This window comes from Cygnus atratus, chromosome Z (genome assembly GCF_013377495.2).
Source record: "Cygnus atratus isolate AKBS03 ecotype Queensland, Australia chromosome Z, CAtr_DNAZoo_HiC_assembly, whole genome shotgun sequence".
NCBI classification, from domain to species: Eukaryota; Metazoa; Chordata; class Aves; order Anseriformes; family Anatidae; genus Cygnus; species Cygnus atratus.
This window is the reverse complement of record NC_066396.1, coordinates 62656129-62671332: the sequence shown is the minus strand read 5'-3', so window position 1 is coordinate 62671332 and position 15204 is coordinate 62656129. Positions and strand designations below refer to the sequence as shown.

At 39.9% G+C, this 15204-nt stretch overlaps 1 protein-coding gene across 1 annotated transcript in view; it reads right to left on the bottom strand.

Moving 5' to 3' along the window:
- The window catches only part of KCNN2 (potassium calcium-activated channel subfamily N member 2), a 75175-nt gene that overhangs the window by 16172 nt on the left and 43799 nt on the right, over positions 1-15204 (bottom strand). The window contains exon 5 of the mRNA XM_035562603.1: positions 9080-9221. Within this exon, the coding sequence (XP_035418496.1) occupies positions 9080-9221 (142 nt within the window). The remainder of the gene's footprint in view (positions 1-9079; positions 9222-15204) is intronic.

Here is a 15204-nt window from a genome sequence, read left to right as displayed (position 1 = left end):
ACAAAGTAACTGTTACTTCATGTTTTCTTTCATTTTGCTGTTAGACCTGCAGCATTCCCTTTCTGTCCACATAGTTAAAGCTCTCCTCTCGGCACTTAGTTCTGAATTATTGCAAGCCTCCTTTCATCTGCTTTCAAGCAAATCATCCCATTTTTAGTCATATCGGAGACTGCTGCAATGATTTATTTTCTTTGCCCATCATTTTTGCCCAGTTTTCCATGAATTCTCTTCTCAATGGCACCACATATAGAACATTTGCCCTCAGTTTCAGTATTTTATGACTCTAAGCTCTTCCAGTTCATCAGTATGGAAACCATGTATATTTTGGTTCTGATAATCCCACTTTAAAAAAGCAAACAAACAACAACAACAAAAAGCTTTGCATTGTCCTTTGATTGAGGAAAAACTCACCAAAAACATGTACAAATCTAATCAGGAGTTTCCTTTCAAACTCTGCTGACCGTCATTTTTAGGCTATTACTTACTACAAAGCCTGATGAAACAATACTTAAGATTCCTGGTGTGCCAAAGGATCTCTTGTTTAGATACCACATAACACCTCCTTGTTCCCAGCTCTCTTTGCACTATGAAGATGTTAAGCTGTTCAGGAATTTGGAGTATGTGTTTCTACTGTCTTTATACAGTACTGGTATCAATAGGAGCAGGTGCTTAGAGTACTGAAGTGCTGTATTACTGAAGTAATATAAGTAACAATAAATGAAGGTGGTAAGTCTGTATTAACCAACTGTACTGTACACATCATAATACTAGACCTGTCTTTGTCTTTTTTCTCCCTCAGATCCTGTTGGGCTCTGCTGAGGTTATGCATCGATCTTACATGCTATAACAAATGAGATGACTTTAGCAGTCTAATCACAGTCCTCTGTCCTTCCTTTCACTAATACAGCCCACCCTGGGCTTTCTGCTCTTATCACCTGGATTGTCTCAGCAGGCTAATTTAAAGCTACAACAGAGAATTTTACATCATGGCAAACCACAACAGTCAGTCACAGCAGCTAGAGGGAAAATCTGTTGTTGCCCAGAGTGACTAAAATCACAGAAATCTTATCTGATGAGGGTGAGGCTACAAAGTTTGGATCAAGATCATGCCTTTCCTACCATTCACAACTGCTAAGACTGAGGTTCACACTGATCCAATATACAGTGACTGCAAAACTGCGGAGTTCAGACTGAGATGTCAATAAAGTCTAGTGCTTGCCATTAGCATTCTTGCAACAGTCCCATTCCAGTGAAAAACAAAGAGAGGTGCTTGCAACTCTTCGACCAAAGGGTTATGTTTAGGGGTTGCTTTCATTGTCTCTTTCAAAATCCATGACAAGTAGGGCTACCACTGGCTCATAAGCTGCACTGAAAACATCACTTGGTCAGCAGTTTAAAAGCCTGCATTTCAGAGAATGCCTCTGGCATTTCCACTTGGTTCTTTCTTTGGTAAGGCTCCAAAATACATTTACAGACAACAGTGAACTGAGAAATTTCTGCAAGTGCCTGGAGGTCACATATATATGCCCAGAGGGTATTATCAGTGAGAAAGGAAGTAAGACGGTCTATCAGTGTCTCAGCTGAAAGTCTCCTGGCAGCTTTGGTTTACTGGACTGGAAGTGAAGTGCAGTCTTTAGCGCTGTAGTTGTCACAAAAATGTCCTGCTATACTTGCCTGTATCTGAAAGAAGGCAGCTGCCACATTTCTTGCTCATTTCCCTTGAGATCCACTGAGGGAGAGAGAAGGTCCGCTTTGCAGACATATGGCTCTGGTGGGAAATTTAGCTCTGCACCAGAAAAGGCACAACATTCTTCCTGCTGCTCTGTATAAAATGAAAACCTGTAAGAATTTAAACAGATACTCTGTTCATTTGGCTTTCTAAAAGGTGGACTTAGAGGACCACCTGGGAAGGGGAAAAAAATAATCTTGTTCGAAGCAAAAAAATTCTCCAAAACAAGCAATGCAAAAGTCGAGGGAGGAATCCATCCACAAGACAGTCAGAGGCTATGGAAATGGTGTTGCCTAAATGCATTTTTGCATTTGTCATCGTTTACTGGGACAGATGTGTAACCTTGCAACACTGAAACAAAGTAGGATGAGTAATAGGACAACAACTATACCATCTCAGCCAAAACTGTGACCTAAAATAGTTTTGCATTATTTATACTTTCATATATTCAGTATTTGCCTGGCTACTACTGTCTTCAGTGGAGGTTTTCTGCACCACAGCTAGAATTTGGTTGGAACATGTAAATTTCTCATCTACAGAACAGCAGATGAATGGATTCTTTACTTCCAGTTAGTCTGTAAACTTCTGGCAATGTTGCAAAAACCAAAGAAATAATAAAAATAATGAGGAGTATTACATGTCATACACAAAAAATGAAACAGATTAAATACTCCCAGACAGTAGTGGGTAGTGGTGGTGGGGATGAAGTGAACTCTGTTCTTTAGTAATGCAAACTGAGTACGGGGAAAAGCTTCTAGGACAGCACAGGAAACATTTCCTAAAAAAAAAGACAGTCTGGCTTCTGTAAGTGAACCTAGAAATGACAGTAGTGCTAGCTCAAACGAGCACAATGACAGAATGCACCACAGTATCTGGGCTCCTGGGAAACTGTCAGTGGTCTTAACAGCTGAAAACACTCTGGCAAACACGACACTGCCTGACATGCAAAAAAACCTCTCTGCTGAGCAAGGAGGTGTTTTCACTTAAGCAGCAGGCCAACCAGCCTATGATGCTGATGGGAAACATTCGTTTAGTAGCTCAGAATGAGACCTACTGATGATGTTCTTGTCCAACGTGTGTGCTGTAAATAAAAAAAAGTTTCATAATAGTATATATAAAAGTATATTAAAATTCCTTTATTAAATCTGAAGTTATTGCAGATGAAACAAAACCAACTTACATGGTTTAAGAACAAAGTAGAGTTTTTCCTACAACAACCATCAGCTCCAGGCATATTTATGTAAACAAAGATATCATGGGACAATTACTGTTCATTCCAGTCAGTAACCGACTGCCTTTGAACTTGCTGAAATGCATCAGCAATTCCTAAATGAGATCAAAGAGGGAAACAGTTCTCCTGTCCTCTGACACTTCAAAAACTTCCCTGATCTGCTGCGGAAGAGGCAGAACTGAAAACCTTCTGTGCTGGGTTGACCTTGACTGGTCACCAGGTGACTACCCAATCATCCTCTCACACTCTCTCACAGCAAGATGGAGCAGCGCAGGGGAACTGCACAGGAATGGGAGCTGTGGTCAGTCCCTGATGCTTCGTCTCTGCCACTCCGTCACGGTCACTCTGCCCCTGCTCCACGTGGGGTCCCTCCCACGGGATGCCGTCCTTCCCGAACTGAGCCTGCGGGGGCTGCACACAGGCAGCAGCTCTTCAAGAACTGCTCCCACATGGCTCCGTACCACAGGGTCCATCCATCCCCCAGGAGCAAACTGCTCCAGCACGGGTCCCCCACGGGTGGGCGGCAGCTCCCCCCAGACCCCCTGCTCCTGCGTGGGCTCCTCTCCACGGGCTGCAGCTCCGGCCCGGGGCCTGCTCCTGCGGGGGCTCTCCATGGGCCGCAGCCTCCTCCAGGCCACATCCACCTGCTCCACCGGGGGCTCCTCCACGGGGGGGCTGCAGCATGGAGATCTGCTCCATGTGGGACCCATGGGCTGCAGGGGGACAGCCTGCTCCACCAGGGGCCTCTCCACAGGCCGCAGGGGAACTGCTGCTGCGTGCCTGGAGCACCTCCTGCCCTCCTGCTACACTCACCTTGGGGGCTGCAGGGCTGGCTCTCACCCCTCTCTCCCAGCTGCTGTTGCCCAGCATTTCTTCCCCTTCATTAACTCTGCTCTCCCAGAGGCCCACGCAGTGTCACTCCCTGGCTCGGCTCTGGCCAGCAGCTCCTTTTGGAGCAGCTGGAGCTGGCTCTGATCTGACATGGGGCAGCTGCTGGGCTCTGCTCACAGAGGCCACCCCTGCAGCCCCACCACCACCAAAACATAGCCATGTAAACCCAATACGCCTTCTGAAAGTGTTTTTTTTTCTTTTACTTTTTCCGTAATTCTAAAGAGTTACTTCTTCCAGATTGTGTTTACTTAAATGGAGGTAGAAGACAGCCTCTGCCATTCTCTCACACTCCAGATTACTGTTCTCATCACTGCTGCTTTAGGGATCACTCTATGGAGCTACTCAACTTTTTAATCGTTTATTTTTCCTTTACTTTGGTTAGAAATTTCATGACAATAAGCCATTGACCTAAAATAATCCAGAAGTATGTTTTGTTCCTGAAAAAAGTTTCCATTTTGACAAACTTGTGTGCTGGAACAACAATAATAGAGGAGCTGAGGACTTTCTGACCTGCACGACTTTTTCTAGTTCCAACCATAAATAATTCAAACACCATTAACTGTCTTCTCCATTTTGTTTCTGCTTGATACACTGTCCAGCTACATGCTATTACGTTAGAAGGAATAAAAACGATCTGTTTTGAACCCTGACATCACTTATGTTAATTATTGAATTTTCAGAATCAATTTAATTAAATTCTACCATATATTTGAAATGTAGACCCAAAACACTATCAATTCACATGAAAACCTTTTTGTATACTCCTGGACTTTCAGGGAAATAAATATAAACAAAGCTGTGTTCTACATTTTTGAAATTCCTCCAGCAGGCTTCTCATCAACAAAACTATTCACAATATTGCTCTCACCTTTTTCCACCAGGCAAGAGACACGGTAAAAATATTACACATTGATAACCAATGTACAAAATGCTCTAGGTAAATCTTTAAATGGCAATACAGCCTATTATTCTTATACTGTTATTATAGAAAATTGACTCTTTTCTATCACTTAATAATACAAATCTGGCCAAAAAGCAGCATATTGGTCTTAATCATACCTTTTCAGCTCTTTGAGTGTAATTCAAAGTACATTTCTGTGTTTCGTAAACAATTATGTGTTTCTGCAACTCATTACAGAATTAAATATAAAGATTTTTTTTTTAAATCCCAGAATGTTTTAGCCACCATTATGCAAAATCATTTGTGACCTTTTAGTAAATTACCCATAAAAATTCTAAAAAACAGTTTTCATATTACACTGCTCCAATCTTGTTTAACTTCTTTTTCTTTACTTTCAGCAGCCAATGTAGCCAATGTTAACAAGACAGTTAGAATCTCATCTTTTTTTTTCAATCTAGAAACTATTAAATTTCAAAGATGTTATAATTCAGATTTTGCTACCAATAAAAATCACAATTAAAAATTACACTATTCTAGATGCCACGTTCCTGACATAGGCAGTCCTAGGTTGATAAGAACTGTGTGAGTCTGATATAAAACTGCATGCACAAACAAGACAATTTAACCATAGATAAGAGTCCCCTTTTCTCAGAAACACCTAATCCTCTTGATTTTTTTGGCACTTGTAGGATAGGAATTGCAATTCTTTTAAACTAAATGCAAATTTCCACATGTGCATTAAAAGTTGCAGCATGAGATGTTTTAAAATGGGGTCTGATTCATTTTTAATTCACCATTTAGAACTTATAAAAACTGGCATCCCTAGGGGCAGATAGTACACACTGACTATATTGTGACTACTCAAATTAGAATTCTTCAGCTACACAAATGGAGTTCACATACAATGGTTGGAAGATGCTACTTTCTAGATGAAACATTTAATCTTGCCCACCTTTATGATATAAGTTTAAGAAAATCTTCATAACTTATTTCTTTTATGATCTTAATGATCTCTTCGGAGTTCTTTTCAACAACAGAACCATTTAATGCTGCAATTTTGGCAACAGCATGACGAAGCCTCTGAAAGAACAGCTATTTCATCTAAAGCAATCTTCACTTAACCTGTAGCCAACCCCTCTGTGCATCCTGTGACAGGACAATTGCAACTCATCCATTTTATTGTGGCAAAATTGGTTTGACCTACTAAGTTCTTCATGTCTTCTAACTGCTGGCAGCTAGCCCATTAGGAAAATTCTGCATCCTTATCTCTGCATCATACAATCAATGCACAAGCTCACAACATAATGCTCAACAGAAAAGGAAAATTCCTTCTCAAACCTTGAAGCAGATCCTTTTATTTGCAGTCATAAGAATGGATCGCTATTATTTCATCTTGCATAAATAAAAAAAATTACAAAGGCCTGTAAAAATTATCTAAAAGTAGTTATTTGCTAGTCATTGTGGCACAAATTGCATGGAATTACTACAATGCAGCAGAAAGAGGCAATTTTTCTTTTTACAACTATAATGGTTCTTAACAGAGATTAATAGACCCCCTGCTCTCACACAAGTCCAGGAACTACTCAACTTTCTCTGTATTCTTCATACGACTTCAATAGGTCATTCATTCATTACAATTCTTCCCATCTTACAGTCAACAGTTACACATCTTTCAATATCTTCTCCCATTTGCCCCTTCCTTTTACTTCCATCAATTTCTACTTCCCTTCTCCAAATTTTTGCTATCTTCACTATAATTCTCACAAAGTAAGGAAAATTTGGCAAACCACTCCAAAGCCCTGACTCCATAAAGCCATTAAGCAGGTAAAAATGCTGTCTGTTTATAAGCCATTCAACTCTGTACCAGCACAACTGCTCCAACTGTAGTTGAGCTCAGCCTGCTGACCAGGATCTGAGAGGTCCACTTGGGTACTACTGCATATTCAGTGCGCATATTTAGCGATAACCACTGCATATTCAGTGGGTAGAAATAATCCTGCAAGTTGCATGGGATGGTGAAGATGGATGGTATAGGTTTCCCCATCTCTTCTATACCCTGTTCTGATAGAACATCTGGAAGATGACGCTTATATTTCTATCCATACATAATTCTCTTGCAGGCCTATCTAATGCATAGACAGCAGAGGATGTGTTTACTATCTGATTTATAGTCTACCTGGTCCATAGTCTGCTACTGCTGCCTACAAAAGCCTTAGTGCTTCCAAAGTATCTGCAGAATATTTAATCACAAAAAAAAATCAAAGATAGGAAGGTATAATGTGTACATTGTACAAGCTTAATTTCAAAGGAATGAATCTTATTTCTGTTGTGAAAAAGAAATGTCATGTGTGTAAACACTATACAGTAACCAGCACTTCATTTTTACTCCCAAGCAATGGAAACAACTGCAATAAATTATTTTACATCTGAATCCAAATGGTGTTGTCAAAAGCAAAATGACAAATGCATCCTAAAATTTCATCTTCTATCTGGTTCATTCAGAGGTGTGTAGGATAACATCTGCAATAATCTATAGTCTGTTTTTGTGATTTTATTTTTACCTTGTTTTCATCACCATCATCATCATAAAATCATAAGTGTACCTACAGCCATCAAAATTATTGTTTGGATGCTGCTATCATTTATACTAGCATAAACTTAATAGCAGTGTGAAACTCGTGGATGATTAGTATCGATACTACTATTGTCACTGCACTTTTGCAGGGTGTTGAAGCTCTTATGATTTCTGTTACTGTAAGTTTTTTTATACTGAAATGCAAATAGTGCAGAACTTGAGTTGAATATGAGTGCATACTCAATGCGAGTTAACCTAGAATTTAGCTGCTGCTGTTCAGAAAGCCTAGTCAGAGATGATAATGAGGATGAATAATGATCTGATTCCTGCATCTTGAAGTATTTTCTTCTTATTCTTAAACACTGCTTGGGAAGAAGAAAAGCATTATGACAGGGCTCTGCCCCCATTCTGCATATTCCTGTGGCAACGTACACTGCTTGTCCTCCTTTTTTCCTAATGAACTTATGACCACTTTTTATTCTCTCTGGCATCAAAATGCAGCTCAGAATGAGGAACAAAAGCAAATACTCCAGAAGATGGCAGATTTGAGCTTAGTCAACAGCCTTTATAAAAGCCGCCTGAGTCATTCCTCTGCTTTCAGCCTGTACCTTCCAACTAAATTCAAACTGTTTTTAAAGAGATAAGCATTTGCCACCACCAGCAAAATGCACTGGAAATCTTTCAAAAGGTCAATGACCTGAAACCTGTAACATGTTAAAAAAAAAAAAAAAACAGGAAAAACTGTAAAACATTACAAAACACCTTAATCTATTTTACTCTTTGGACATAAAATACACTCTTACAAACAACAAATTTGCCAAACACCTGTTTAAAAGGGAAAACTGTTTGCTACCATTTGTTTTCAGCCATAATCCCAATATACCTGTTTTAACAGAAGGTAAATACTGGAGCTGCATCGCTTATCATCAACGGCAAGATTTCAGAAACATGTACGCATCTCACTGTCATATATGGCACATATGATGCTTATCTCATTCACAGGGATATTTATACAGGAGTCAATATCAATAAAAGTGGCACAATCATGAGCTTTTCTTCTTCTGATTTACTATAGCTGTGCATAAATTTCCTAGACATTATAATGTATCAACCTACTTCCTGCCTAACTTTGCCCAAATGGTGCAATACTGAAAAAAATTAAAACACGCATTCAGAACAGCTAATAAATATATATTGAATGTGCATGGACCAACAATTGCTGCACTGTATTACTGTTAACAAAAACTCGTACTGTGAAAATTGCACTAGATAGGTCCACTTAAAGCAATGGAATACTATGTATAATATATTAGACTTATAACAAATAAAACTACATACAAGCAAAATGCTTTAGCAGACTAGCAGCCATTGTGTTTCTATGTTTGTGACTAACTTAATTTTAAGAAGCAAAAGTCAGAACTGTAGATTCATTATTACTAGTAGTCCAATTACAAATGTCCAAAGATAACTGAGATGTGATGCCTTAAAATGTAATGAAAGACTCTTAAGATTTTGAAGCTGAAAATTATGTCAGGGTGGAATTCGTTTCCCTGTATTTCATTACACAGGTATTAAGTTTTACCTCAAGAGGAAGAAAACCCTCTATTCCATTACCATGGAATGAAGGGCCATGGGAATGGTGCAAGTAAGTCTATATCCTACAAATTAACATTTCTTTACAACCACCACAAGTTTGGGGATTAATTGCTGCTAACAATCTCACATCCAATGGATAAATTCAGAAACACTCACCATGATTCCAGTGAGTAAACAGACTCCTTTCCCACAGTATGTATTAGGTACCATGTCACCATATCCAATGGATAGAAAAGTTATTGAAATCAACCACATTGCTCCAAGGAAGTTGCTAGTAACATCCTGTTGATCGTGGTACCTGGAAAGAAAAAGAAAACAAATTCTTTACCATGCAAATTTCTGTTATTTTTTACTCTGTAAGAAAGAAATCTCAGTAACTGTTCATACAGACATTTCTGTATCCTAGGGTTAATTATTTTTAAAAGCAGCTATAAAGAACTAAATAAAACTCAAATACAAAGGCATCAGTAGTAAAGAAACTGAAGACAAAACAATAGCACAAGTAGTAGAGATTCTCTGGAAATTTTATATTTTAGTATTCTGTTACTACTATAAAATAGCAGAAAAATAGCAGAAACTGTAATATACCAGGATACAAAGTTTTTTAACAGAACTTCTTCATCAGGGGTACCAGTCCTGATAATCCTCTGCAGTGGCATAAGACATCAGTCTGTTGCAGGCTGAAGCATATAAGGAAGTCAGAAAAGGTTGTATGGGCAAGCAGAAATCGGAGCAAAACTCCATCTCCTTTGCCTAACAAGTACATCTGTGATCAGGAATCTAATAATGAACTACTGCGTAATGCTTTATTAGAAAACCTAGTATCTTCCCTCTCCTTCAGCATGTTCAAGATAAATAGTATTGTATTCCTCATCATTACAAGATCCTCACCATAAATATAAGAAAACCTCTATTTAGTGCTAAGTCAGCTAATTAAATGTAATTTCCTGATGTGCCATTTGTTGTCCTAGTTTTAATATTCTAATGGAATACACTCATTTTCTCCTTCAAAGAAAACAAGTTCTGATGAACAAGCTAGTCCTCACATGACAGGTATAGCTAATCAACTGGGAAGCCATAATGACACATTTTAGGAATAAAAACTCGTCAACACTCAGCTTGCAGGGGAAAACGCACCCTAACGTAGATGGAATTTTGCTCCCCGTTCAGAGCAGCTCTGCAGCAGAGACTATCTGTGACAGCTACTGCAGCCTCAAGGTTGCAATAACCCCTGCAGCTGCTGTGAAGCCTCAGGTTGGTTATGCATGCTGCTGGATCTTCACAAGTATTATTTTATTCAATCTCCAAAACAGCAGGTCACAGAGTACCGCCAGAGAATTAGTTCTGTAAGCAACCTGCTTTTGACCACCAAAATAACTGCTTCAGTCATCCTCCTTCCTGGACCTCACCCTCAATGCTGGAGCAGACAGGAATGCTGAGTGGGCAGAAAGCAAGCTCAGGAAAATCCCGTATTCTCTCTCTTGCAAGATATTTGCTCTAACTATCTGCAAAATGCCTCCATTCTTTTCTTAAATTCCCACCTCTGCCCGGATGGTAACAATAACCTGAAAATTCTGCTTGACAGACTACAGCAATGTCTCCAAAACAGTCTGTTCCACTGTTTGCCTGTACCCTTCTCCTTGTCGGCATCAATGTCGTCCTTCTCACACACTTCATGCAAGCTTTTGAAGATTTTTTGTTCTGCATCTACAGCAATGCAGGAATTATCCACATTTGGAGATCTAAGAAGATCTAAGGATGAGAGTGATAGAAATACTGATAGTCACAACAACAGCAAGGGTAGTAACAACAGCACAACAGCGAACTTGATCTAACTCATCACCATGAAGTTCTGCACAACAAAAAGAGATCTGACATTGTGTTTTTTTGTTTGCTTTTTTGTTTTGTTTTGTTGTTTTTTTCCAGCCTGCTCTGCAGATGCCAGATGTTACAGATTTTAGTTTTCACTTAACAGACTTAGCTATGAAATAGCTAATGTCTATGAAATATATGGATGCAGAGAGATAGAGACATATTTATCCCATTCAGGAGGCAAAAAGAGAGCTTGCACATCATGCAGTTCTCTACACAGTATCACATATGTGATATGACCAGAGGCTTTGGACAAGCTTCACAGAAGTGACCTAAAGCCACAACACACAGTATAAAGCTAGCAAGTTACTTAACTAATAATAAATGCTTATATAAATATTTATAAGACATTTCCTTAATGCTCATCTTTGGGTTTTGAACCTGGTCATTTCTGTACTTCAGACAAAACACAGTTTAACTACAAAGATAAAAATACAGTGCAATGCCCTTCGTTTTTCCTATATTTTGTCCAAACTGTTACATCCTTTAAATTTCCAGCCCTATATTGTGATACTTATAGAAATGTTGATGTGACAGAAAACAGAACATTCAAATACAACTCAGTAAGTCTGTGAAATAAACACCTGTTTCACATAAAGAATACAAAAACCTCTCTCACCTAGTCGTGGTTTTGAGGTTATAGTTCAGTGGTCAAACAATGCACACTATTTAAAAATCATCATCAATATTTATGACTCTATTGTGACCGACACACAAAGAATACATTGTACGCCCTGTATGGGCTCAACTGCTCAAGCATGGCAAACCATGCCAATGAGAACCCAATCACATCTTTCAAAAAAACCAACAAAAATACTTCTCTCATGACTTTATAGGGAAAGTTGAAAGAGGGGCTTCTCATGTTAAAAATCCACCAGTAAAAGTAGGATTACTGTCCCAATAATCCCATGGCTTCTATGCCAGATGTACAGGAAGGCGGACAGGTTTTGTATTTTTTTATTGTCTTTATTGTCTTTAATATCCTCTTTAATATCTTTATCGATGATCTGGATGAGGGGATCGAGTGCACCCTCAGTAAGTTTGCAGACGACACCAAGTTAGGTGCGTGTGTCAACCTGCTCGAGGGTAGGAAGGCTCTGCAGGAGGATCTGGGTAGGCTGGACCGATGGGCTGAGGCCAACTGGATGAAGTTCAACACGGCCAAGTGCCAGGTCCTGCACCTGGGGCGCAACAACCCCAAGCAGAGCTACAGGCTGGGAGATGAGTGGTTGGAAAGCTGCCTGGCAGAGAAGGACCTAGGAATACTGGTTGGTAGCCAGCTGAATATGAGCCAGCAGTGTGCTCGGGTGGCCAAGAAGGCCAACAGCATCCTGGCTTGTATAAGAAGCAGTGTGACCAGCAGGGCTAGGGAAGTAATTGTCCCCTTGTACTCGGCTCTGGTGAGGCCGCACCTCAAGTACTGTGTTCAGTTTTGGGCCCCTCGCTACAAGAAGGACACCGAGGTGCTCGAGCGAGTCCAGAGAAGGGCAACGAAGCTGGTGAGGGGTCTGGAGAACAAGTCTTACAAGGAGCAGCTGAGGGAGCTGGGGTTGCTCAGCCTGGAGAACAGGAGGCTCAGGGGTGACCTTATCGCTCTCTATAGGTACCTTAAAGGAGCTGTAGCAAGGTGGGGGTTGGTCTATTCTCCCACGTGCCTGGTGACAGGACGAGGAGGAATAGACTAAAGTTGTGCCAGGGGAGGTTTAGGTTGGATATTAGGAAGAACTTCTTTACTGAAAGGGTTGTTAGGCATTGGAATGGGCTGCCCAGGGAAATGGCTGAGTCACCACCCCTGGAGGTCTTTAAAAGACGTTTAGATGTTGAGCTTAGTGATATGGTTTAGTGAAGGACTTGTTAGTGTTAGGTCAGAGGTTGGACTAGATGATCTTGGAGGTCTCTACCAACCTAGATGATTCTGTGATTCTGTTGTGTTGTTTTGTTTTGTAACGTGTCTTGTGATTTGTGAGTCTTTGTGCTAAACCATTCTGGTATGTGCATAAACCCCTCTGATTTTCGTAAAATGATGGGAATATACTGTCAAGTGCTATGCCATGTCATCACACAACAGGGCCACTTCCGATCCCGGCCTGAGCTAGCCAAGCCCAGAGTCTCCCTTCTCAGTTGAGTGGGAGAAACAACAGCACCTACAAGCTTAGATATTGGCTATACTCTGTCCACCATCAAATTATCACCAAAATACATCAAAACTTGAAGAGCACTTTCTTAAAACAGAAGAAATTCCAATGTCACATTCGTACAGCCATGAGAACCACCGAAAAGGAGTGTGGGGGGCATTTGAACTGCTTCATTTTGAGGAGGAGGGCAGACAGCTACTCATCACCCTTCTGACTTGTTTTCAAAGTTACCACAGCTGGAAAGGCTGAACTTCTTCCTTCATGGAGGGAACAGTAAAATGAACAGAGCAGAAATTAACCTTTCCCATGTTTATCTATCAATGCACCTGTAATGCGTGGCACTCAAGCCACCGGATGGCCTGAAACAAGTTATCCACATCATTGTGTTCTTCACTCACTATCGAGACTGCCTCCAGCAGAGCTGAGGTCAGGGACATTGCGTTGAGGAGAAATCCACACTAACAGCTGGAACAAAGCCGTCTCACTCATTGTCAGCAGTCATCAACCTCTGCCAGCATTTCCTCATTCCATCTGGATCGTGAAAGACAGGTTGGATGTAACAGACTCCAGATTGCAACTACAGTTTTCCTAAACTATCCATTCACTCTGTGTCTGAGTGCTATGAAAAGCTCAAGAAGAAAATAAGAAGAAAAAGAAATAGTTCCTTTCAGAGATTAAGTTCCAACTAAAGCAAAATCTAGTCATTACTAACCACATTCTAAAACTTAAGCTTTTAGGGATTAATCTTTAGTTAGATAAAGATTCTCATATTTCATAAAGCTTCTGGTTTTGTCTTTTTTATTTGAATCACTACAAAATATTTCATTATCTAAAATCCACTATTCTTAGTCAATAAAAACTTGGACTAGAAACATGGTGAGCCATTTAAATTAGAAGATAAGGGCTAGTATTTAATTGTGTTAAAACTACAGCTATATACAGTTTGATGTCCTGGATCACATCCAGCCTCATACAGCAGCAGAATAAAGGGTCATTTAGAAAAGCTGTGTATTCCCCTGAGGTAGGAAAATCCTTGGCTGAAGTCACACAAACATAGGTCTTATTTATCACTTTTTCCTTCCTTCTCCAGTAAGGAATGTGCTCACAGGCAGGTGGTACTACAGCTGGAACTTGCTGCTCTACAAGACAAACCCTCATCCTGTGAAATGCCACTAGTCAGTTCTCACCAACCAGCATGTATTAGTCCTGACACAACTCTAATTTCAGCCAAAATTAGCTGAATGATTAGATTCATGCAAAAATAGAATGATTTGATTCCTTCCCAAGCCAAACTGAGTTGGACTTTTACCATTCATCTCAGGAAGGCATAAATATACTACTCGACTGTATGGGTTGTCAAAGCGGTATTCCAGAATCTGTATCGAACAGCAGTCCTTTTTTTCTGGTTTCACTATCAGATTTGTGATTTTCAGTACCGCTTTCCTGCGGAATTATGTTTCTATTTGATGACGTTTCATTTGACTGATAAAACATCTGCTTTTTAGCTACATGGCAGTTGTCACACAATAATATCTTGACATCTAAGTCATGTTCATCTTAGGAAGTAATGAGTAACAAGAAATTAAATATAACATGTAAGTTAACCACCAGCATATTAATTGGTGCTTAGCAGATTTGCTTCAGTTTACTTGGCCTCCACAGCCAGCCTCTGATAATTTTGCACTCTCTGGTTGTGTTTTCTTTAACAAGTCAATGAAAGAACTAAAAAAAATTGAAAAGATGACCATTTTTCTAGGGACAAAATAGTCTGCTCTTATAGTGACCTAAAGGAACTCCAAGCTTGCAGTACAAAGCCAATCTGGGCAGAGTTTGGTCTTGTCAGACCTTAAAAACTTTTAGACTAATTATGGAAACAGGCTCCGCCCATTAAATCAGAAACTTGTCAAGACTGAGCAGAGACACTGATTGATCTAACTAGCTATTACAGCTCTCCTACAGCACCGGGCCATTCTGTTACCAAGTGCCTTTTTAGTCTTTCTTCAACAGTAGATACTGGCAGTTTGTTTTTTTTTTTTCTGGTAATACAATGGTGATAATAGGTCTTTTTATTACTTCCCATTTCCTCCTGCTTTAAAGAAAGACAAAAAGAAAACCATTACTGCTTTTAGAAGAAACAGGAGCACCAACTCCTTGACTAATGAAGTCAGTGAAAGAAATGTTGCCTACCTTCACGAGTTTAGGATCAGAAAGGCTGAAAAGTGGATGTCACAACTTTTCTATTCTCTAACACATCTCTTGACATCCTCCAAATAT